At 50.8% G+C, this 25,644-nt stretch overlaps 1 protein-coding gene across 9 annotated transcripts in view; it reads right to left on the minus strand.

The window, feature by feature from the left end:
• The window catches only part of LOC135908623 (uncharacterized), a 269,964-nt gene that overhangs the window by 126,829 nt on the left and 117,491 nt on the right, over positions 1–25,644 (minus strand). For all 9 annotated transcript variants that reach the window (XM_065440458.1, XM_065440452.1, XM_065440459.1 and 6 more), the window contains one exon: positions 2,709–2,880. In XM_065440458.1, the coding sequence (XP_065296530.1) occupies positions 2,709–2,880 (172 nt within the window). The remainder of the gene's footprint in view (positions 1–2,708; positions 2,881–25,644) is intronic.

Genomic DNA, 25,644 nt, shown 5'->3' on the forward strand with positions numbered 1-25,644 from the left:
GGTGTTGTTATCCGTTCGTTACGCAGTGCATAACAAGTTGACGTTGTGCGTGCTGAATGTAACAGGTTATCTTTATGTATGTGCAGCAGGAGTTTGTAGTTATATATCTTACTTGCTTAGAGAAAATTGTGCTTAATAAACAAAGGATTAGTTGGTAGATCTTTGGGTTCACCGTGATAATTCTCAAGAATCTTCAGCATCTTCTTCTGCAATACCTCCAGCTTTTTATAATTCGTAGTCGTCGTAGTACCCCAAACTAGTGTGCCGTAGGATAAACGGGGGTAGAAGTGGGCATAATATATCGCTTTCTTTAACTGCAGAGGAATTAGATCTGATAATTTGAATAAAAACCAACTGTTCTGCTTAGTTCTGAGGTTAGTTTGTTTAGGTGCGTATTCCACGACATACTTTCTTCAAGACACACACCTAGAAATTTCTGACATTTTATGCGCGCATGACGGTGTCCTGGAATGCCAGCGTGAGTTCACTGTCACATGTTTTGTTAGTGGGTTTCAACAAGACGTAGTTAGCTCCTTTTAGGTTCAGCGATAATTTATTTGCATGAAGCCAACTATCACGCTGTATTAGGTGGTCGTTAATCGTGTTCTGGAGGTTACTGCGTGTACACGCAGAAAAAATTATATTGGTGTCATCTGCGTAAATTACTAACTTTGGGGAGTTAGGTATATCAAAGATATCGTTTATGTAAAGTATAAATAACAAGGGCCCTAGAATTGACCACTGAGGTACTGCTTGTTTTAATGTAGTAGTTGGGGAAATAACATCATCAATTTTTATACACTGTTTTCTGTGGGAAAGGAAATTTTTTAAAAGATCTAAGGCAACGCCACGAATGCCGTAATCAAAAGTTTAACTAATAAAATTTCATGGTTAACACAATCAAATGCTTTCGTAAGATCAATGAAGAGACCAACGGTATAAAGCTTATTTTCAATGTCATTCGTTATTTTATCTTTAACACATAATACCGCTAGTTCAGCTGTTTTATTTTTCTGAAAACCATGTGCGTCATTTATTACGTAGTGCTTAGTTATAAAATTTAATGAAAATGTAATTGTGGGGTTTTACGTGCCAAAACCACTTTCTGATTATGAGGCACGCCGTAGTGGAGGACTCTGGAAATTTCGACCACCTGGGGTTCTTTAACGTGCATCTAAATCTAAGCACACGGGTGTTTTCGCATTTCGCCCCCATCGAAATGCGGCCACCGTGGCCGGGATTCGAGCCCGCGACCTCGTGCTCAGCAGCCCAACACCATAGTCACTGAGCAACAATGGCGGGTTAGTTATAAAATTCATGAGACGCGTGTTAATAACATTTTCAAAGACTTTGGATAGCACGGGCAGCCCCGAGATTGGCCTGTAATTACATATGTCACTAAGGGCTCCAAACTTGTGTATTGGGCATATGCGGGCAAGCTTAAGATCGGAGGGGAAGATTCCAGTTTCCAGCATTCGATTAATTATATGCGTTAGCGGCAGAGATATAAGAGACGCAACATATTTAATTGGTACAACACACAGGTCATCAATTCCTGGCGAGACGTTGTTCTTTATTTTAGCCAATAAATTTTCCACCTCTTGTGGACTTGTCACAAACAAAGAAATTGAGTGTATCAAGGTTACGCGTTTCTGCACTGAATCATGACATGTTTCGGTACTAAGGTCCCTCTTGCTGGAAATCTAAAAATCACCGATGTTAGTGAAGTATTCATTCATATCTGTGAGTGCTTCAACCTACGCTTTAAGATGAGCAAAAGCTGCAATGTTTATAGGACGCTTCAGTATCGAATTGTTTGACAGATTGTTTACCTCGTTCCAAAGCTTTCTAAGCTCACTAAATATCCTAGAGAAAAGGTATTCATAATAGCAAGCTTCCCTGCTACACGCGCGTGCGTTGTCGTTAGTCGTATTTATTCACGAAAAGACACACGCGGCCTTCTTTGCGCTTAAGGCTAATACGGAAGGAACATTCGAGGTCGGCACACTGATGCAAAGCAATTCAGGCATTTTCTACGCATCTCTGTTTATTTCTCGCTATTCGCCTGAGTCACGCTGCGCAGTTGTTCAGTATCGTTGAAAAAAACTCCAACGTCGTCGCCGCCACCACGCGTATAATACGTCATCGGTGCGGGGCTTTATGATAATGACTACTGACAAAGCTGTTCACACAGCCGCCTTTACATTTCTTAACGTTGCGCCTGCCATTTTCCGTTCTGCCGCCCGCTCAGCGGCCCTTTTATCTTTCAATGTTTCTTCGTTCCCACAGGTTGTTGCGTTACATATGTCGCAGCATCCCGGGGACAACCCTCGTTGAATGTCCCGTCGTCAGTCTGAGCCCAGCACGGGGTACCTATGTGACTCAATGAACCAGCTGCACACTCCAGGCCCTAACGTACAAAGAGAAAAGCTGCAAAGTGCACCGACCGGCATATTCTCCGAGCTGCTCGCGAAACAGCGAGGAGTATGGTGTTAGGCTGCTGTACACGAGGTCGCGGGATCGAATCCCGGCCACGGCGGCCGCATTTCGATGGGGGTGAAATGCGAAAACACCCGTGTACTTAGATGTAGGTGCACGTTAAAGAACCCCAGGTGGTCAAAATTTCCGGAGTCCCCCACTACGGCGTGCCTCATAATCAGAAAGTGGTTTTGGCACGTATATTTTTCAAACAGCGAGGAGAGCCTCACCTTCGAGCTTGATGCCGTCGCTCCAGTGGCGGATCTTGTCGTCCTCGACGACGTCGTAGACGATGTCGTGGAAGCGGCAGCCCGTGTGCCAAGTGAAGCCCGACGCCGACGGGCAGCCGGACACGGGCATCGGCAGGGCGTACGCGCCGGGAGGCCAAGCGCTCGGCGGCTCCTGGCGCAGGAACACAAGAACACTGACCGCCCACGGTTTCGCTAACCACTGGCGCCTACGGTGCCGCCATGCCGGGCCAATAAATGCGCGCTTGCTGCTTTCTTTCTCGTTCGGCGTTGCCCAAAAAGGCGGGGTCCACCCCCGACGCCACAGGCTACCTCTAAAGCGACACTTGCATCGAGAACGAATCAGCAGTGTCACCCGTCGACCGTTAGGGACTGGCCGAGAACCGGGCGGTGTGTATGCTAAAGATTGTAGAAAGAAATTGATAAAAATCGTAAACATTTAGCGGAAAATACTGATTGTCAACAGACTAAAGGTGAACAAAAATCGGCAAGCGAAGATCGCGTGAATTAAAAAGAAACGATTACTTGATTAAGGCAGCCGACTTGAAATAATCCACGGCAGCGCTGTGCGCCAAGTGCAGATGCCCATGATGACAGCGGCTGCCACAGTCAGCCGGCCATCTCTCGCATCTTGTGGCAACAGATTAATGGTAGTGAAAATCAACTTATTTCACTTATCCATAGCGTCTGTGTGAGTCTGCTGCTTCACCCTCCTTGGGTAAAGGCTGAAGGAAGCGTAATCGGCCTCCTTTGCATGATGTCGTTTCTCTAATAAGTGCGGTTTCAACTTAATCGAAATGCAACTCGTGTTGTTTTCTTTTTCCTTGCTTTTATTCTTACTGCCAATGAGGAAGACCAGGCAGACGTCGCGAGCACGGCCGTGTAGGAGCTTCAACTAGAAGTTTCTTTTCCTTATGACTGCAAGTTATCCCAAAATTAGGTCTTGAGATAGCCCGCTATAATGGCATTTGTCTGCAGTTATTAAGCAACGAAAGCAACCGAAACCGTTCCGGCGTGCGGAATCTCTTTCAGTTATTTTTGATAAATGGAAGGCACGAATGGACGAGTAGTGGCGGCATTTCTACCGTGACGACGCTCCCGTCCGCACTAACCAAAGGAAAAGTAGGCGACAATGCAGAGCATACTACGTAGACAAACACAAATACTGCGTGTGCCTACGTCAGTCCAAGTAACAACGTACATGACCTTGCGCTGTACACAGCGGATTTTCGTACAATAATAATCATCATCATAATCATCAGACTCTTTTTATGTCCACTGCAGGACGAAGTCCTCTCCCTGCGATCTCCAATTACACCTTTCCTGCACCAACTAATTCCAACTAGCGCCTGCGAATTTCCTAATTTGATCATCCTGCCTAGTCCTCTGCCGTCTTCGACTGCGTTTCCATTCTCTTTGCACACATTCTGTAACCCTTATGGTCTACCGATTATCTAAGCTACGCGTTACATGACCTGCCCAGCTCCATTTCTTTCTCTTAATGTCAATTAGAATATCGGCTATCCCCGTTTGCTCTCTGATTCTCACTGCACTCTTCGTGTCTCTTAACGTTATGCCGAGCAATCTTCGTTCCATCAGTCTCTGCGCGATCCTTAACTTGTTCTCAATCTTCTTTGTCAGTCTCCAAGACTCTGTCCCATATGTCAGCATAGGTAAAATGCACTGATTGTACACCTTCCTGTTCAATGATAATGGTAAGCTTCCAGTCAGGAGCTGACAATGTCTGCCGTATGCGATCCAACCCATTTTTATTCTTCTGCAAATTTCCTTCTCTCGATTAGGTTCCCCTGTGAGTAATTGACCTGGATAAACGTTCTCCTTCACAGACTCTAAAGGCTGACTGGTGATCCCGAACTCTTGTTCCCTTGCCAAGCTATTGAGCATTAACTTTGTCTTCTGCATATTAATACTCAACCTCACTCTTACACTTTCTCTGTTAAGGTCCTCAATCATTTGTTAAGAATTAAGGTAGCTGTGGAATCTCTAGATATTTTCCAAGATATTTACGTAAGCGTCCTGTATTCCTTGATTACGTAATGCCTATATGATTGCTGGTGTTTTTACTGAATCAAATGCCTTTTCATAATCGATGAAAGCTATATAGAAAGGTTGATTGTACTCTGCAGATTTTTCGATTACCTGATTAATGACATGAATGTGAACGATTGTAGAGTATCCCTTTCTGAAGCGAGCCTGTTCTCTTGGTCGACTGAAGTCAAGTGTTGCCATTATTCTATTGGAAATTATCTTGGTGAATATGTTTTATAATACTGGAAGTAAGCTATTGAGCTTATAATTTTTCAATTCTTTAACGTCTCCCTTTTTGTGGACTAATATAATGTTGGCATTCTTCCAGTTCTCTGGGACCGTTGCAGTCGTAAGACACTTCGTATAGAGGGCCGCTAGTTTTTCAAGCATTATGTCTCCTCCATCTTTGATTAAATCGACTGTTATTCCATCTTTTCCTGCCACTTTTCCCCGTTTCATATCTTGCAAGGCCCTTCTAACTTATTCGTTATTTGTAGAAGGAGTCTCTGTATCCTGTTCGTTTCAACTTCGAATGAAGGTAGCGTGGCTTCTCTAGGTGCTGTGGAGTTCAGTACAGAATTCTTCCACTGCTTTTACTGTATCTTCTTTGTTACTGATGATATTGTCCTGCTTATCTTTCAGTGCATACATCTTGGCCTGTCTTGTGCTAAGTTTCCTTCTCACTGATATCATGCTGCGCCCATTATTTACTGCTTCCTCAGACTTTCTGACGTTTTATAATTGCGAATATCCCTTGTTCTCTCCTTGTTGATCAGTTTTGACAGTTACACTAATTCTATATAATCTATTGAGTGGGATACTTTCATGCTTTGTCGTTTCTTCATGAGGTCTTTCGTTACTTGGGAAAGCTTGCCTACTGGTTGCCTTGGTGCATTACCTCCCACTTCAATTGCTGCTTCTGAAGCTAGCCTAGTTATGGTTTCATTCATTACCTCTGTGTCATCTTCATCTATATGTTCTGAAGCTGCATATTTGTTTGCAAGCACCAGCCTGAATTGATCTGCTTTTAACCTTACTGCGTCTAGGTTGGCCTGTTTCTTTTTAACTAATTTCTCCATTTTTTCATATTGAGGGAAATCATAGGCCTCACTAACCTATGCTCACTGCACTTTACCATACCTAACACTTCTACATCTTGCACTATGCTGGGATGGGCAGAGAGTATGAAAGCTATTTTATTTCTTGTTTCTCCCTACTTTTACTGGTCCACTTCATGTTGCTACACTTCCCGAAGAAGGTGTTCATTATTCGGAGCTTCTTCCTCTCTGCGAATTCTAGCAGCATCTATCCTTTAGTGTTCCTAAAATCGATGCCGTTGCCAATTAGTTGTTCACCAGCATGCTTTCCACTCATTTTTCCACTGGTCCCCCATGACTACAGTATACTGGGTTCGCACTTTTCTGATCGCTAATTCAAAATCTCCATAAAACTGTTCTATTTCTTCATCATCGTGACTGGAAGTTCGAGCGTAGGCTTGTACTACCTTTAATCAATCAGTCAAATCAGTCGCGAGTTTGCGCCCGTCCATGTCCTTACTCGTCCGTGTCGTTTTTTAGCGCAATTCCCTTCTTTAAGTAATCTATACCTTCTATTCAGCTTTATTACGACTACTGCTTCCCTTTCATTAATGCTGTAGAATTCGTCAATGTTGCCCACTACGTCCCTATGGGTTAGGAATACTACCCTGTACTGTCTCTTACCTGGTAGTCCCCTATAGCAGAGGACATGACCATTTGTCAGCACTGTACAAGCCTCACCAGTTCTTCTAACCTCACTAAGGCCAATGATATCCCAAACAATGCCTGATAATTCCTCAAGGAGCCCTGCTAAGCTAACTTCTCTCGAGAGGGTTCCTGTGTTCAACGTTGCCAGGTTCTGTTTCTAGTGGCGGCCTGTCCGGGTCCAAAGATTCTTAGCACCCTCTGCTACGTCGCAGGTCTGACCACCACTACCTTGGTCAGGTGGTCCGCACCCGGTGGGAACTGAAGGCCATGGGTTAATTGTAGCAGTCATGGGGGAGCTGGAATCTCGCAAATTATTATACATGTCCTTTTGTTATTCCTTAAAAATGATAGGTCGCGGATTTGGTGAGTTAGGTCGGGTTAAAAGCGAAACAAATGGAGACCATGTAAGGGCGGTGCTTCCACATTTCGGTTGCTGGCCGAGTTCAAATAAAGTTAAATTGTAAGAAAGGATAGTGTTATGAGCATATGAACCTGCATGAGTAATTGCATCGAAATATGACAGCCAATCAAACGAATGGCTCAACGAATGACATAGCGTACAGAAACAATACAAAGAGTGGACGACATAAACACTGCGCTTGCAACTATTATTCCGAAAAAAAAAAGTCTTAAACAGGCACACCGGGGCACCACCGTGTTTCAGGAAAATCGACTTCATATCACAGATAAGTGTTGGCTCTCGCGTAATCGAGAGTATATGTAAGCATGAAATGGCTATCGGCGAAGCAGATTGGTTGTAGTAAACACGGCGACGGCTCGCAACCATCTCCCAACCATCCGCGGCGCGCCGGACGTTGTCGGCCTGGTCACGCCGCGTGGCTCCATCTCTCGAAGGAGGCGGCGCAAAACCCACGCCGCGGAACTCACGGACCGCTGGCATTGAAAAGAGCACAGGCAACCCTCCCCCAGCGCCAAAAGATGACTATGAAGTGTATGGTCACTGTATCTGCCTTTCGAACGTCGCCATTGGAAATGACAAATAAAAGTTCAGCGTACTACAAGTTACCGCTTGAATGATATTGCGGAGAAACATTAGACAGAACTCGGAAGCAGTGTATTTTGTAACTTGTTTGGGCAGCAAATAGCATATGTAATGCGGTCCTGTACAAGAGGTTCGGGGCCAGAGACGGCATTCTCTTAAGTTTTGTCTGGTTGCCCAGATGAGCTCATTTTGCTCTCGCAGCGATGTGCGGATGTTCTCCTTTCGTCCTCGTCTCATTCTCGTTTTGTGTGCCCGGATAACGGCTCTGGATTTTGGCTCAAGGTCTGTTGAAGGTCGCCGACAACGGTAGCTAAAAGCACTCATGCTTAAAGAAATGATACAGAAATATTCTCGTCTTTTTATTTCAAGTTATGTGTAAACGTTTAGGTCAGCATTCCAAAAATGATAATTCGTGCTCTTGCGGCCTGACCGCCGCCTGGCTGGTGCCAGTGTCGCTACGCTTGGCGATTTGAACGGCCGCGATGATTTCCCCAGTGAGCTGACCTTTGTGGTATTGTACTATCGCAGAATCACGCATTGCTATCGCATTGCTCCAAACTACCCACTGGGAGCAATGACTTCTCAAGTTTGAGTGCGTATTATCTTGTACTAACCATCTGTGTTTCAACAAACGCGTGATTAGCACAGCAACCAGCCTGGACTGTGCACATTCAACGGCACATTAGGCGGCAAACAATAAACCACGGGAACTGTATATAACGCAACGAGGCAAGAGATGAATCCTCCATTTCCCATCATCACGTCAATCCGTCTTTTTTGACAGCTTACTGTACAGCTTAGCGCAAACTTTTAAGAATTGTTTGGTGCAGAAAAGGAATACTTTCCTGTAATACCGGGAGGAGGGGGGGGGGCACACATTCTGTTATATAAGCTATTTTATGCGCTGACTTATGGACATTATTACATTATTACAACGCATTTCTTATTATTCTTTCATTTCCTTTGTCTTGTCAGCACAATGCAAGTCAGGGCTTTAGCGCACCCATTAAAGAGCGGCTCTTTGCGCGCTCTTTTAGTGGCGAATGAACCAATGTGGCCGACGGAACGTGCCAGCGAGGCGTGCTTTCAGAGTGCAACGACTTCATAGGCCGCTTTTCAGCGAACCTTTCTTTTACTGATTCAGGCAACAATAAAGAAGTTCAGCAGGTTTTACACTCTTGTAACACAAAAAGGCCAAAGCCTGCTGCGTATTTGGTATTAGATTAAGTTATACAATCAGGGTTAGGCTTCTTTGTAGGACATATAGGTAATGCATCGAAGGCCAACTGCAACGAAATCTTCGACCGTGTAAACAGCCCAGTTTCAGATAATTTAGATATGCAGTAGCCACTGTGCAAAATTTTACGCTTGAAATACAGGTCAATGCGTCACAAAGAGCTTTGAAAAATCGATGGTTTTTAGACTGAAACTGAAAAAGTGACCGACGATTAGGCTACTCCTTTACGCGAAACTTGAGCGCAGCGCTATACGTGTTTTCATTTCGAGTGTCAGTGCTTTGTATTATGGCTATATAGGTGTACGGTTTATATTTGGAAGAGAACGCTGTGAGCAGCGTAGCTGGCGCGGACAATGTCTCGTGGGGCGCATTGCAAGCGGAGCGAAGTTTGGCGCGACTGCGTCGCCAATCGGGAGAGGCAGCGCGTGGCTGTCGCGCTGGCGCGATTCACAGCAGTGCAGTTTCCATACAGACGACGCGCGCTCTGACGCCGTATCGCAGCCATCGTCGCCGACCAGCCCGCCTCATTGCCGCGCTTCGCACGCTCTCGTTCCACCAATGACGAGAGCGGCCCCTCGTCGCGGAGAAGCGTGCCACCAGTGGCACCTGAGGGAGCGTCACATCGAAGCCGCTCGCCTCGCAGGAGCAGTGATTCCCGTCACACACGTTGGTACCGTGGACTAACCTCAGCCGCGGACGAGTGTAGCTTCCAACACCTCACGCCAACCTGTCCACACCCGCCCGCGGAAGAGCAGACGAGGTCGCCCTTGCGGCTGCAGACGCCGTGGTGGCAACTCAGCGCAGGCATCCGCTCCTCCTCCACGTTCCTCCACGCGCTCTTCTTTCACGTCAACACCCCCTAGACAAGAAGGCCTGAGTGAGAAGGCCTGAGTCAGGCTATAGTACACTATAGCCTGAGTGCTCGGTGGGTGAGTGACGTCACGGAGAAGAGGCCGGCGGCGCGCTTGGAGATACGGGTTTAATGAAGGGATCGTGGCTTGGTTCAGCTAGCAGCAGTATGGTTCCATTGACCACTCCACACTTTTTCTTCAGTCGAAACTGCGGAATGAGTAGCAGGCAACTTACAAAGCATTTATTTAGAGACACAGATACAAAGCAGCTTTGTAAAGCTTGTGCAGGTATTGATGCCAGCAGCTTTTTATAGCGTCGCGCTTTGTCGTCTTCGTAATGTACGTTTTTTGTGAATTATTATTATTATTGTTGTTGTTGTCCGCCTTCGCTTGATTACGAGGTATAACGCCGCCGACGCTCAACGCAGGAGCGGGAGTGGCCTTCTAAAAATGCAGGCGGGGCCCAGGACGTACGCGTCACGCGATACTCGATCTCCGGCATGGGAGAACGCAGGGAGGGAATTTCGCTTGCGGAGGCTGGACGGGGCGAGTGGGTCTCGCTTGGCTGTGGCGCTCGCCTCCTGAAATCGTGGGTTCGCGGCACTGAAATATCTCTGTCTCAGCTATTAATGAACCGATTCAAAAATTCTTACGGCAGAACGCTCCCTAGCGGACACGTAACAGCTTTTAGCGTATAAGTGAAATTTACTATGTGGCCTGTTGAGGTGCCCCTTAATACGAAGTATTCTCAGAGTCCAGCCAGATTTGGTTGCCTACGTTCAACAGCACGGCCTCGATGTGTTCTGCCTCCGATCGAAGAAAAGCGCAGTGCGGTGGCCAAGCTAAAGGTGCGGTAGAATCCGGCTTAACGCGGGCGCGATCCACGCGTGCACGTGCAGTTACGCTACATCGGCGAAAATGGGAAGCTCTACCGTCTAGTGTGGCTGGCGCGGCAATCGAACATGCCCTATCGCACGCCGGAGCAGCCGTAACAAGGTGCGTCGCGCGCTAGCTTGGCTGATCAGCAGCATGCTGTTAGAGTCCATTGAGGCGAGCGTGTTGCGTTTGTGCCTTCGACAAAGACGACAAGTAGGTGGGCACGGCAGGGGGGCTCGCTGCCAAGTGTGCGTAAACTCACGGCCAGACGTTGCAGCCGTGATCAAGCTTCGTCCATTTCGCTCTGGCGGCATGGCATTCCTGGATGGCTTGTGGGCGCATCTACACTACGGCCGCCGCGTCGCGTCATCCTTCGTGACAAATGCAGCATGCGGTTCCTGCTCGTCTGTGGCGCTGTGTCAGAAAGGATTTCGTTGGTCTACTTCGACGCGTCCGACGCAGAGACGCACGAAATATCTTGAAGATCATTGCACTACCGGAAATGATCGCTCGAGAATATCGCCCTTGAATACAAATTACACGTTAGCTTTGGTTTTCCTTCTCCATCGCGGCATATCGTGCTTCTAGTGACCCCGAGAAAGCGTTTGCCAAGCAGATCTTCATGGGCAAGTAACTGTGCTGTTAAAATGAGCAACGCGAGAACGAGTTGAGAGCAGGAGCCAACATTTCGACAAGTGGACTTTTCTTTTTCAAGGCAAGTCCATTTGTCGAAACATTGGCTCCTGCTGTCACCTTGGTCTCGTGTTGCTAACCGTCTCGAATGTCCGTCTCCCGCATTCCCCGTGTTTTCCCTGCTCCCTTGATATGCAGCTTGTGCAGCTTCGTCAGCTGCAGTTTACATGCTTTGTGCGGGTGGCTGGTCCACGTCGCACTCGCCTGCTGCGCCGCGGTACACGCACTGAAAGCCCCAGGACGGTAGCGATGCGTTTGGCCTTCCTCCACTCGGCGTTGTGCACCGCACAGCCGTCGCTCGTGTACGTGTTCGAGCACTTGACGGCCACACAACGCATCGGAATTCTCGCAACAGCTCAAATCACGAGTGCGACAGGGAGAACGCACGCCTACAGTGGCGCGCGCGCAAATGATGAGCGAGCAATGCGCCTGGCTGCCTAGGCGCAAGATCAACATTCAATATCTGCCAAATCCGCATCGCTATCGCATTGCCGCTGGTGCACGCGTCGTCTGCACAGGCGCTGCTAATAACAAAATTAGGAAATTGGCAGCCCTGCAGCTTTGCCAAGATTACTTTGAGAGTATACGCTAGGTATTTATAGTCAAGAAATTCCTCTGTCCTGCAGGGAATCCTACATTGGACAAATGGGACGTTGTGTGAACGACCGGCTTAGGGAACATGTAACCGGTATAAAAGAATAATAAAGGTGAGCGACTTGTGGATCACTGCAGGGCTTGCACCGATTGTTTTCCGCGGTTCCGCGATGCGAGGATTTTGGGTAGAGGCAGGCATCAGACATCGCACGAAGCATTGGAAGCCTTCTACATCAAGAAAGCGGGTCCGAACTGTGTTAGTGATACGTGGGTATTTCTTTGCGAGGCTAAACTGAAGTTTCTATCGCGCCTACTCTGCTAAAACTTTGTACTCCATGTTGCCTTGTACGCATGCGCGGTGTTTTGGAGGGCTATATATGTCGAGTGCTTTCACCCTCATTAAACAGTTGAAGTAGCGCCCGTGGTGTCGTCGTCGTCTTGTGTGTGTTGTGTGTGCGAACGCAACAAAGCATTCCACAAACACGAACACCCGAGTGCGGAGCAATGGGAGAGTCGGCTCACCAGCAGCGAGCTCACGGCCCAAAGGGCCCTAGTGCAGCACGCGAGCGATGCAGCACGACTCAGTGGAGCCTTGGAATGGGGGCCCACGCTTGCTGAAGAGAAGTCTGAAGTCGCCAGCGCCAAGAAGATGAAGACGACGGAGACCTCGTAACCGCGAAACTCTTGAAAGACTCAATAAAAGTTTTCACTCACTCACTCACTCACTCACTCACTCACTCACTCACTCACTCACTCACTCACTCACTCACTCACTCACTCACTCACTCACTCACTCACTCACTCACTCACTCACTCACTCACTCACTCACTCACTCACTCACTCACTCACTCAGTATGCAAGATCACCAACTAGCCCAGCAGTTAACTCTTCCAAAGTACATCTATAGTGTCAGGATTGGGGACTCAATCCCATCGCTCGTAACCCGTTGTCAAGATTGGAGTCCGGCAAGAATTCGAAGGTAGCTGGCCCATGCCGTCGTCCAACTTATCCACGCTGAGGACGTTGATGAAGGGAAGGACTGCTTCTCATCGAGAACGAGGAATACGGGTTTATTTACAGTATATACATGCAGTTCATCAGTCTAGCATGACAGAGAGAAAGTACGTCAGTCTAACACGACTGCTTGAGAGAGTGTCTCAGTCCAACATGACTGCTTAAGAAAAGTGAGTCGAGCATCCGCACAACAGCGGCTTGTAAGCACTCGGTCCCCCCTTGATTCCAAGGAGACGGAAAACGTTCGTCCAGTCATTGTCAACACGCCGCCTCTCCCCGGGACGGGTTACACACACACACACACACACACAGGTGCATGGTCCGGAGCCGACGTTAGAGGGTCTTCGTAGAACTCGGAGCCGACCAGGGTATCGCGTCCGGGTAGCACATTGTCTTGCGTCTTGGTCGGCGCGTGGGAAGGAGCCTACGACGCCGTTCCCGCGGCAACTCCCCCACCCGTAGCAGATCAGGTCCGCGTGGGGAGTTCGGTAACAATAGTTGGCCCGCCGAACTCATTCAGTCACAACGGCGACGAGGCTAGACCGTAACGGTGGCGGTTTCAGCACAAAGCCTGCTTCGTCAAACGCATCCTAGCTGAAGCGACGGAGAGTGGAGGGCGCGCGTATTGTTCCCGACACAAAGTCGACTTAGTCACGCCGTGGCTAGAGGTTGGAGGCGGCGTTCCAAGATGAGGTTGCCACTGCTGGCGTAAATGGCTGGCAAACTTGCACTGCAGCTGGCCGTTCTTAACAATAGTCAATTTAGCCCAAGTGAAGTTTCGCTGCACTTGGCCTTTAAGTTATGCAGTCGAGGTTAGACTTCGTGCAAGACATAACGAGCCGCAATGGGAAGCCGCAATGGGAAGCGAATCGAACCCCGAAAGCCCGGGTTCGATTCGCACCTTGACCGAAATGTCCAAATTTTATTTTCAAATAAAATTTTGTTTGCAGTACCCTCCTTGAGAAACGTGAAGTCAATACGAGCGTTTGGTGACGCGTTTTTACTCTTTGCGGCGTCGGTAATTTTTCATTACGGCGCAGTTTCGCCAAGGTCAACCGCCAACGTAGACACCTAAGGCGTTCGTCTTAGAAACGATTAAACACGACGCGGCCGCTGTCGTGTTGTTTCTTCCCTTTTGCGTTTACACGAATGCAACGTCGTGTGCCAAACTTGCCGTACCCAATTTACGCCATCTGAGTGTTCCGTATCTGTCGAACGTGTTTCGACAATTAGTTGCTGAGTGGACCTCAGTCGCACTACATCAGCTTTTCCAGAACCAGCAGCGCTTCTCGACAGCAAATCGGCGCACGGTGCCTGAGGTACTTGCGCTTCATTCTCTCACCGCCTATAGCTTTTCGACTCTTGCACAGGAAACCTTGGGATGAAACCTGCCCATTGTCGCCCTGTTTTTGTGTTATCGTCTGCGGTTAAGTCTGCTTGCCCGCGAGAGTGAATGTAAGAATGACAGACACACTTACTTTAAAGTTTTACAGAGAGAGAGAGAGAGAGAGTAAACTTTAATGAGCACCAGCAGTTCAGTCGGCTGGGCCTAGGCCTCCCACGATGGGACATCGAGGTCTTGCCTCTTCGCCGCTTCGTAGGCCTGCTGGGTCGCCCAGAGTTGGTCGTCGAGATGGGAGCTGCGCAGGGCGGCGTGCCATCTCGACGAGAGGGTCACGGGATTAAGGTCTTGGTATTGATGTTTGCACTCCCATAGCATGTGAGGGAGTGTTGCCGATTCAGTTTGACAGACCTTGCACGTCTGGCTCGGGTAGATGTCGGGGTATATAGTGTGATAGCGTGTGAGGGAGGGGTATGTATTCGTCTGTAACAGGTGAAGGGTGGTTGCCTGTGCCCTGTTTAACTTGCGGTGAGGGGTGGGGAAGCTGAACTTACATAAGCTGAACAGCCGTTCGGCGCCAGGCCCAGATGGTGTTACGAAAAAAACACTAAGAAATCTAGATGACCCCTCGGTGCAACAACTCACCGAATACATCAACAACTGCTGGCGCCAGGGATCCATTCCCTCGACATGGAAAACGGCCAAAGTAATTCTCATCCCCAAACCCGGTAAGCCATCTAGCCTCGCCAATCTCCGGCCCATATCGCTAACTTCATGTGTAGGCAAGGTCATGGAGCACGCACTCCTAACCCGTGTAAACACTCACCTCGAAGACACATGCGCTTACCCCCACTCGATAATTGGCTTTAGACAGCATCTTTCCACCCAAGACGCTATGCTCCAACTTCAGCATCAAATCCTAGATGGCAAATCTCGTCACACGAAGGCGATCTTGGGCCTCGACCTCGAGCGCGCCTTCGATAATATAAGGCACTTCACCATCCTCGAGCGTATCTCCTTGCTCAACCTTGGAGAACGCACTTACAACTACGTAAGAGGCTTTCTATCCAATCGGAAGGCCTTCCTGTCGGTCGGAGACATCCGATCGGAGGAACTCTCCCTCGGCAGCGCGGGCACACCGCAAGGCTCTGTCATTTCCCCAATACTGTTTAATCTGGTTATGCTCGGATTAGCACAAGAACTACAAACACTCGACGGCATTGAACACACCATATACGCTGACGACATTACAATATGGGCTGCAAAGGGCAGTGACGGCCAAATCGAAACTGCCCTACAAGACGCCATTGACATCGTTGAAAATTATCTTGAAGGCACGGGACTCCGCTGTTCCCCTGAAAAGTCGGAGCTTCTCCTATACCGCCCCACACTCCGTGGACGCCCCCCGCGGGGCTCCACGACTAAACGCCAATACGAGGAAATCGAACTCCACTTGAGGGATGGCAGACCCATACCCGTGGTCCCTTGCATCCGCGTTCTTGGTATGACCATAGAAGCCAACGGAGCTAACTCTACGGCTATCTCAAAGATCCTTCGACAGACCGCCAATACATCCAGACTGCTGAAACGAGTGACCAACCGGCGAGGGGGTATGAAGGAAGAAAGCCTCATCCGCCTTGTCCAATCTTTTATTGTCTGTCACATTACTTATGTTGCGCCCTTTCTCAACTGGTACAAAGCTGAAAAGACTAAACTGGACATCATCATTAGAGGCGCTTACAAGCAGGCCTTAGGACTACCCAACCACACCAGCACGGAACTTCTACTACAATTAGGTATCCATAACACGCTAGACGAGTTAATCGAGGCCCAACGTCGATCTCAACTAGAGCGGCTTACTCTCACGGAAACGGGACGTAGCATTCTAAACAAGCTTAATATCACCTACCACCGTCAACATGGAGACAAACACCCAATACCACGCGACATTCGGCAATGGATACACGCCGACCCTATTCCGAAAAACATGCACCCAGACTACAACAAAGAACGTAGGAAGGCACGAGCTACTTCCCTCATCAAAGCTTACGCCAACACCGCGGGCGTCACCTTCGTCGACGCAGCTGAATACCAAGATGGACGGCGCTTTGCGGCGGTTACCACAGTAGGCGGCTTGCTCCGACATGCTGCCAGCATCATTACCAAAAATGCCGAGACGGCCGAGGAAGTGGCCATCGCTCTGGCCACTCTTGACCCAGCCTGTCACACTATACTGAGTGATTCTCGCACAGCAGTCAACAACTATATCAAAGGTCGTATTTCTCATCAATCACTCCGTATCTTACGACAAGCCCCGCACTCGCCTGAAAATCAAATCACACTCGTCTGGATCCCAGCACACGCCGGCGTTGTCCACCCGCACCTCACCAACCTCAACGAGGTTACACACTCCGTAGCACGAGGACTAGTCAACCGTGCCGGAGACGGTGCAGGTGCACCCGCAGGACGCGACCACCTTACAAGGTACAACGACCTTGTAAAGTCATTTTACCTTTAAAGTTTTACAGAGACAGAATTTTTTTAAATCACCCGTGCCCCATGGAATAATTCTAGTCATTTAGCTATGATTTTTGAAAGAGGCGGGCCTTACTGGTGCGAGAAATGGAGACATATTAAACTAAACAACGAAAGTTCACTAAATAACTTGTTAGTTACCTTACGGTATATATTGCAATATTGCAGTCCATCCAGAGCTTTCTGGGAAATAAAGGTTGGTTTTATTTAAACGCTCATTTGATTTACTAGCCGTAGCCGACCAGGTTGCAAGGCGTATCCACTTGGGTGAATTTCTAGGATGACACAAGTTTCGAGATATTAATTCCCTAAGTGTGCGATGAAGAACATGGGAGTTCCTTTCGTGCTTCAATGAATAAAATATCCCTTCGTTAAGCTTTCTAACACGGAAGGAGCCGCAAAGTCTTCCGAATTATCGGGCAATCAGAAAAAGCTAATTAGGCAAAATAACCTTTTGTTGAATTTGAGATCCGGCGACGAAAGGTACGCTTTGATGCCTTGCCAAGGATACCTTCACATCGGCGGTACGAAGAGAAGCCAGCCACGCTTTCGCGTCCACTCTGCCTCAACGGCTGACAGTGCCAAAAAAAGCGCCGGCAGCGGGGAGCAAGCGCTTCGTCTGCCTCTCGCTTCAACACGTCTCCGAAGCTCGACATTACGCAACCTCCATTGCTGAGCGGGCGGGAAAACGGCGCACATGACGCCACACCCTCTCGGCACGTCCACTCTTTACACACGCTGCCAGATTAGCTCTGAAACAGGCGCGCGGGCTGCGTAGGCGCTCAGCGGCGGCGCTGACAGACACGCGTAGCCCTTTACGTGCAGCCGCGGCCTCGATAACAAAGCAGACCTCGCCAACCTTAACCCCCCCCCCCCCCCCCGCTTCCTACTTCCTCCTCTCGCGCACGCTCGACCGCGTTACCGCGCGCGAGAGCGAATAAACATTTATTTCGCAAAACAAGTGCAAAATATCCTCGACCAGTGGGGCCGTCAGTCCAGGGCTCCATTGCTATGCGCGACATCGCGAGCCCGCTGGATCAGCCGTTGCTGTTCCTGGCGGCTTGTGCTGAGCAGCGCAGACTCCTAAGAGGAAAGGGTAGGGTTGGGTATAGGAGGAACACCCGAAGGGTTAGGGCATTCCCATGTGGAATGGTACACCGTGGGTTTGGTCCCACAGTGGGACCAAACCACGGTGGGGACAATAGGAAGGTTATAGGGTGAGATAAAAGATATGTAGCATGTGGAGACAGGGAAAGGAATTGGTCAGCCGTTGCCGCCAGGTAGCGGCATCTGCCCTATTAAGCGAAGGATGAGGAGGGGGAAAGTTATGGCGACTTTGTCGGTAGTACTCGAGCGTCTCGGTGTACTGTAGGGGCTCTGGCGTTGCGTCGTCTGGGTTGGACAGCTCTTCCGATGGTGCCAGGCCAGTCAAACCTCGGGCTACCGCATTAACGCGTTCATTACCATGGAGAGAGGCGTGTTCAGGAGTCTAGGCGATACGCACCCTGCGTCACGTGGGAGGAGGGACAGAGGAGAGAATTCGATGTGTGTGTGCAGTCACGAGTCCTTGCGCGAAGGCCCGGCAGGCAGCCTGCGAGTTTGTCACTATGGTGATGGCGGTGTCTTGTCCGGGAAGGGTCGAGGCGTGGACAATGGCCAGGGCTATTGCCCCTTCCTTTGCTGAGCAGCTGTACGTTGTGAGAACTGTGACACACACTCTAAGCGCGACTGTGTTGTCAGTTACAGTTAAACACATGGCTCGCCTCCCTGGTAGTGGGCCGCGTCTGTGTATAAAACCGGTTTAATTGTGGTGCCGTCTCCAAAAATGCGTGCCAGGGCCTGAGTTCGGTCGCGTCTACGGCCGGCGTGTCGCCCGGGATGCATATTGCGAGGAATCGGAGCTACTTGTATGCTAGCGCGTAGAGCAGGAATGAGGCGATATTTTGGGACGTGTGTGGGTGTCTTAGGGACAGGGCAGCCAAGGCGAGAGAGTATAGCGTAGCCCTGACGGCTGCGTCTGAGACGTTGGAGCTGACCGTTGCGATGAGCCTCCAAAAGCTCGCCTACGGTGTTGTGGATACCAAGCTGAAGAAGCCGTTGCGTGGAAGCATGTGGAGGCAACCCAAGAGCCGCTTTCACTGCCTTCCGCAGAAGGGTGTCCATCTTCTGAGTCTGAGTGGGATTGTGATAGGGGAGGTGATATGCGAGCCGGCTGATTATTAGAGCCTGTACTATGTGGAGGACGTCTTTCTCGCGAAGGCATGCGGTTTATCATATTGTGACTTGTGCTATCTGCTGACCCAAAAGGTGCGTAGTGTGCGGGGCTTTGCCATCAGACTGAATGTGGAGGCCCAAGATGCGGAGTCTAGCTACCTGAGGGATGGGGCTGCCATGTAAAAACAGGGATACATTGGGGGATTCGTCGGTTCTGCGGCGCCGCCTGTGCACGAGGAGCAATTCGGACTTTTCGGCTGCACAGGAAAGGCCTCCCGTGGCTGCATAGTTTTGCACGACACGCACAGCTTCCTAGAGAGCATCCTGGATGGCCCCATTGGGTCCCTGGGTTGCCCAGATCATAACGTCGTCGGCATAGAGGGCGTGCCGGATGGTGGGTATCTGGTATAGTAAGGGGGGCAGCTTAGCCGTAGTCGCGTTGAAGAGGATGGGCGATAGGATCGAGCCCTGTGGCGTTCTTCTAACTGTGAGTGTGATGACGTCCGACCGGAGCTCTCCTATGCCAATAGTAGCTGTGCGGTCCGAAAGGAAAGCTCTGACGTAGTTATAGGGACGTGTGCTGCATTGGGAAGAAGCCAGATTGTCGAGAATTAGGTCGTGGGAGACGTTGTAGAAGGCCCCCTTGAGGTCCAGGGCAAAAACAGCTCTGGCCTGTGCCGCAGTGGGGCCATTCACAACGTCCTCCTTAAGCTGCAGCAAAACGACCTGCGTAGAGAGGTTAGGGCGGTAGCCGAAGAGTGTATCCGGAAAGAATTGTCTGTCTTCGAGAAAGGGTTGCAGCCGCGAAAGTACAACGCGCTCGAAGAGTTTACCTACACATGAAGTTAAGGATATAGGTCGGAGACTCTGGTGGGACAGTGGCTTGCCTTGTTTAGGAATTAGTATGATGTCCGCATGGCGCCATTTCTGTGGAAGCGTGCGTTTCCTCCAGAGGTCATTGTAGAATGCAGTTAGGTCTTGAATGGCCCGATCATCCAGGTTGCGTAGGAGTGTGTATTGAATCCCATCAACCCCGGGTGCGGTGTTACGCCTAATGACCTGCAAGGCCGCCTTAACCTCGGCTTCTGTAATATCGGCGTCTAGGGGGGTGGCGTGTATGCGTGGGTAGTCTCTGTAGATAGGGCGGGTGCCTATAGCATTGTAGCGTTGCTGTAGAGTGTGAAGTAGAGTAGTGTCATCGAGACCTGATTTGTGAAGGTTAGTGCGGACTCTGTTGCTAGTGTGTATTTTGGTTTGCCTAGGGTTTAATAATGCGCGGAGTAGCGACCAGGTCCAAGGTGTGCTTAGCGTGCCGCTGAGGCGATCGCAAAGGCTATGCCAATTGTTGTTAGTGATGGTGCTCGGGTAGTCATCTGCCTCCGTAGTTAGGCGGGCGATACGCAGACGAAGTTTCCGATTATGTTTTTGCCGCCGCCACCGCCGGGTCAGGCCTCTGCGGGTCCCCCAGAGAGGAGCAAATTGAGATCCACATCGGGCGTCTTTGTTGTCGCAGTGATGCGCTGAGCTGCAGTTTTTAGGTCAGTTTGAAGTTTGATCCCCTCCCTTCAGGTGCTAGGGAGGACCGGTTACGCCTAAATTCATCCCAATTTGTTATCTTAACAGTACGTTCAGGAGTACGTATTGGTTGTACCTGCAGTTCAGTAGCTAGAATGTAATGATCGCTGCCCAAGTTCTCCACGAGATTGCTCCAAGAGTGTTGACCTACCCCTCTGACCATCGTGAGGTCAGGGCACGTGTCTCTGCTTACGCTGTTGCCTAATCGTGTTGGTTGATCTGGTTCTGTCAGCAGAGTCATGCGATGGAGCGCAAGAACCTGAGCAAGCCGGCGTCCTTTCGGTGTTTCTGTTAGGTAACCCCAGGCCGGGTGCGGGGCATTGAAGTCGCCTACAATGACCATCTATTTAGCCTCTTTGCATAGATGTGCAAAAAGATGTCCGAACTCATGCTTCCTCGCATTAGGTGCGCTGTAGATATTAAGCACAAACAGGCTGCTATGGGAGCGAGAGCACGGGACCCATTCGAGAAGTACGTGCGGTATGAGTGAGGTTTCGAGGGTGTGTTCGATAACGGTCAAATCTTTGTTTTTACTTACAGGGGCGCGAAATGCGTCCGCTATAGACAGACGCGCGCAGAGAGAAGAGAACGAACTTTGAGAGCGACCGGCGAGCAGCCGAGCGGCGGTGAAACTGAAACTTTATTGTACGTGACTTCCACGCCGGGGAGGCCGGCGCCGCGAACATAAACATCCGCTCGTTGTGCAGACGCTCACGGCGGCGGCGGCGGCGGCGGCGGAATCGGATCCACTACAGGGCTCCCCCCCGTAGATACAAAGGTCGCTGCTGTCGCGCTGATGCCCAGGACACGTGCTTGCTCACGGGGCAGGGTACGGATGGGGGAGAATCGGGCGGGGGACGAGTGGGGAGTGCAAGAGAAACGCACAAGTTTGCCATGTACGCGGGCTTCACACGGTCAATTGAAATCACGTTGTCACGGCCGTTCACAGAAACAGTAAAAGTCTTTTCTCCGCGCTGCAGCACTTCGAACGGGCCGTCGTACGGTGCAGTGAGGGCGGGTCGGACGCCTTCGCGGCGCACGAAAATGTGAGTTGAGGCAGCTAGGTCTTTGCTTACGAAAACGTCGTAAGTGGAGCGCTGTCGAGGTGATGTAGGTCGCAAGCGCTCAAAGAGCGACCGAAGTTGCTCAACGTAGGCAGGAGGCGAGAGGTTGGGGACTGCAGGTGGTGCGAAGAATTCGCTGGGTAGACGTAGTGTCGTCCCGTAAACCATTTCGGCAGCAGTACACCCGAGGTCCTCTTTTATGGCCGACCGAATACCTAGTAGAACTAGCGGCAGGTCGTCAACCCATGAAGTTCGAGCGTCGCGGGCGATGAGGGCGGCTTTCAACTGGCGGTGAAGCCTTTCCACCATTCCATTTGCTGACGGATGGTATGCAGTTGTGCGGATGTGGCGGATACCGAGGATGCTTGTTAACGCTCCGAAGAGCTCACTTTCAAACTGTCGTCCGCGGTCGGTTGTTACCACGCTGGGGCAGCCGAAACGAGATATCCAACCGGCCACGAAAACGGACGCCACGGTTGGCGCCGTAATATCGTGTACGGGAAACGCTTCAGGCCAGACGTGTAGCGGTCAACGCAGGTGAGGATGTACCGTTTACCGCGCGATGAAGGCAGCGGACCAACAATGTCGATGTGGACGTGGTCAAAGCGAGAGTCGGGCGGACGGAAGGGTTGAAGCGGGGACTTGGTGTGGCGGGTCGTTTTTGCACGTTGGCAGCGTTGACATTCTCGAGCCCAGCGGCGGACATCTGCATTGATGCCGGGCCACACATAACGGGAGGTGATGAGGCGCTGAGTGGCGCGAACACCAGGATGGCTCGAGTCGTGTAGCTTGCCAAAAACTTGACGACGGTGCGAGGAAGGTACAAATGGACGAGCACAGCCTGTTGACATGTCGCAGACGATCGTACCGGAGGAGAACGGCAGTGGCACCTCAGCAAACGAGAGAGATGTGGACCCTGCACGCAGGTCACGCAGCTCGTTGTCAGAATGTTGTGCCTCTGCGATGATGTCGAAATCCACAGCAGCAGTGGAAAGCGCGTCGACACGTGACAGGGCATCGGCAGCCGCATTAACGGGTCCTTCGATGTACCGTAGGTCGGTCGTGAATTCGGAAATAAAATGCAGGTGCCGAATTTGCCGGGAGGTGTGTGTGCTGTGGTTTCCACGGAAAGCGAATGTCAGTGGCTTATGATCCGTCAGTACGTGGAACACGGTACCTTCAAGAAGGTGGCGAAAGTGGCGAATGCCAAGGTAGACAGCGAGGAGTTCGCGGTCGAAAGTGCTGTATCGAGTTTCTGCCGGCTTCATCTTCTGCGAAAAGAAACCGAGTGGGCACCACAGATTCTGCTGGAATTGTTGTAAAACTGCACCAACGGCACTGGAGGAGGCGTCAGTGATGAGCCGCATGGGCGCGTCAGTTAGGGGATGCACTAGGAGGGTGGCTTGTGCCAGGGCATTCTTAGCTTCTTGGAAGGCGGCGTCTGCTTCGGATGTCCACTCCAAGGTCGCAGATGGTGCCTTTGGAGCCTTCAGCATGTCGGTCAGAGGTAGAATGATGCGCGCTATATTCGGCAGGAACCGACGATGGAAGTTCAGAAGCCCGAGAAATTCGCGGAGCTTGCGAAGCGACGTTGGACGTGGAAAATCCCGCAGAGCTTGAACCTTCCTGTCCAATGGCTTGATTCCTTCAGGTGTGACAAGGTGTCCAAGAAATTCGACGTTATCAACACCAAAGACACATTTGGCTGTGTTGATAGTTAGGCCATGTTCCTGCAGTCGCGAAAACAGCAACCGCAGATGGTCAGCGTGCTGCTCTGGTGAAGAACTTGCCACCAGCAGATCATCAAGATAGGCGATGACGAAGTGCAGACCACGTATGACTTCGTTGATGAAGCGTTGGAAAGTTTGGCCTGCATTACGTAACCCGAAAGGCATGCGGACATACTCGAATAGGCCAAAAGGTGTTGTGATGGCAGTCTTCGGTATGTCCGCTGGTTCCACAGGAATTTGATGGTATGCTTTGACTAGGTCAATCTTGCTAAATATGGTTGTTCCAGCAAGAGTGGTAGCAAAGTCGTGAATGTGCGGGAGCGGGTACCGGTCGGGAGCAGTGCGGGCATTCAATGCACGATAGTCTCCACAAGGGCGCCAATCTCCGGGGTCACGCTTGGGCACCATGTGCAGCGCAGATGACCAGCTGCTTGACGATGGGCGGATTATGCCTAACTGCAGCATGTGATCAAATTCTCTGCGAGCTGTGGCGAGGCGGTCTCCAGCAAGACGTCGTGGCTTGCAGAACGCTGGAGGACCCGTGGTGACGATGTGGTGCGTCACAGTGTGCCGCACTGGAAGTTCCAAATTGGTAGGTTTGCTAAGTTCAGGAAATTCACTGAGGATAGAGGCAAATTCTGATGATGGCGAATGCGGAGCTGGTTGCGTAGAGGCGGACAGCGGTGCGAGGATACCTTGCACGGAGAGGCTGGTCGTACAGTCCACAAGTTGACGGGTGCGGAGATTCACATTCAAACCGAAATGGGTAAGAAAGTCCGCACCTAGTATGGCGAAGCGCACGTCGGCGAGGATGAAAATCCACCGAAATATGCGACGCAGGCCCAGGTCAATGGTGAGGGAGCGTTGGCCATATGTTGCGATTGAGGATGTATTTACAGCTTGCAAAGGCGCAGTCCTCCGACAACGGTGTCGGTCCTGGAGAGAGGCAGGAATGACGCTTACCTCTGCACCAGTGTCCACAAGAAAGCGATGGCCTGCGATCCTGTCTGTGATGTAGAATAGGCGGCTTCCCGTAGCGGTTGAGTCACGCGCCGCCATTAGTGACTCGCTTCCATGTTTCCCTGCCAGCGACAAGGCTGTCGACATTTTGCAGCGCTGGCGCCGAACCTGGTGTGGTACCAGCAGAATCCGTCAGAAGTGTGTCTTGGGCGGGAACGGGAACGCGAACGTGAGCCACCCCTAGCCAGTGGAGAGCGACGAGGCGTGTCCATCTGCATCGCTGTTATGGTGTCCATTAGCCTGTCAATTTTCTCCTCGAGGCGAGATTGCCGTACCTCGAGGTCTGATGTGACAGTGGTCGAGGACACCGCGGAGCTTGCGCCGGAGTAGTCGTTCACACGGTCCGCGAGCTCTGCCAGTTTGTCAAGAGGCATATCATCCGCAGCTGCCAAAACCACGACAAGTGTTCGAGGCAAGCGTTGCAGAAACAGCTCGCGCAACAGTGGACTCTCGGAGTCTTGGGTACGGTCGCCGAGTAGCTGTCGCATCCGATGTAATAGCTGCGATGGTCGGCGATCGCCGAGTTCTTCCGCGTTGAGGAGTTGCTGCAAGCGGCTTCTCTCGGACACGGTTTTGCGTGTGAGCACTATGGCCTTGAAATGGTCGTAGGGCGTGGCCGGATGTGGGGCTCTCATGACGTCGTCGAACTCATCAGCTACCTCGGAGGAAAGTGCTGAGACGACATGCAGGTACATCACACGTTGCGATGTGATGCGCCGCAGATCGAAGAGGGCTTCTACTTGCGTGAACCACACGGCGGGATTCTTCGGCCAAAACGGTGGCAGCCGCAGCTGGGCATTGGAAATGGCGTCCATGGCAGCGCTGGGGGCAGGGATGTCGCCTGGCACTGTTGATTGGGGCTGAGGAGCCGGGGCGTCGTTGCTGACTACTGTAGTGTTCATTTCGTCGTCCATTGCGTGAGCTTGCTACGTCCGGGTCACCAAGCTATAGGGGCGCGAAATGCGTCCGCTATAGACAGACGCGCGCAGAGAGAAGAGAACGAACTTTGAGAGCGACCGGCGAGCAGCCGAGCGGCGGTGAAACTGAAACTTTATTGTACGTGACTTCCACGCCGGGGAGGCCGGCGCCGCGAACATAAACATCCGCTCGTTGTGCAGACTCTCACGGCGGCGGCGGCGGCGGCGGCGGAATCGGATCCACTACAACTAATGTGGCTGTGAGGTGTGGTGTGTTGCTATTTATTGTGTCTGTGTATTGTGTTGTAGCCGGGAAGTGTAGGAGTATAATTCCTGCAACGCTATTACATCGGGGGGATGGGGATGTGTGGCAATGAATTGCGTAAGGGGTCCGCGTATCCGGCGGTAGCCCCTGCAATTCCATTGCCACACGCTTAGGAGTAGGGGGGTAGCGCGTG

Source organism: Dermacentor albipictus, chromosome 4 (genome assembly GCF_038994185.2).
Source record: "Dermacentor albipictus isolate Rhodes 1998 colony chromosome 4, USDA_Dalb.pri_finalv2, whole genome shotgun sequence".
In the NCBI taxonomy this organism is placed as follows: Eukaryota; Metazoa; Arthropoda; class Arachnida; order Ixodida; family Ixodidae; genus Dermacentor; species Dermacentor albipictus.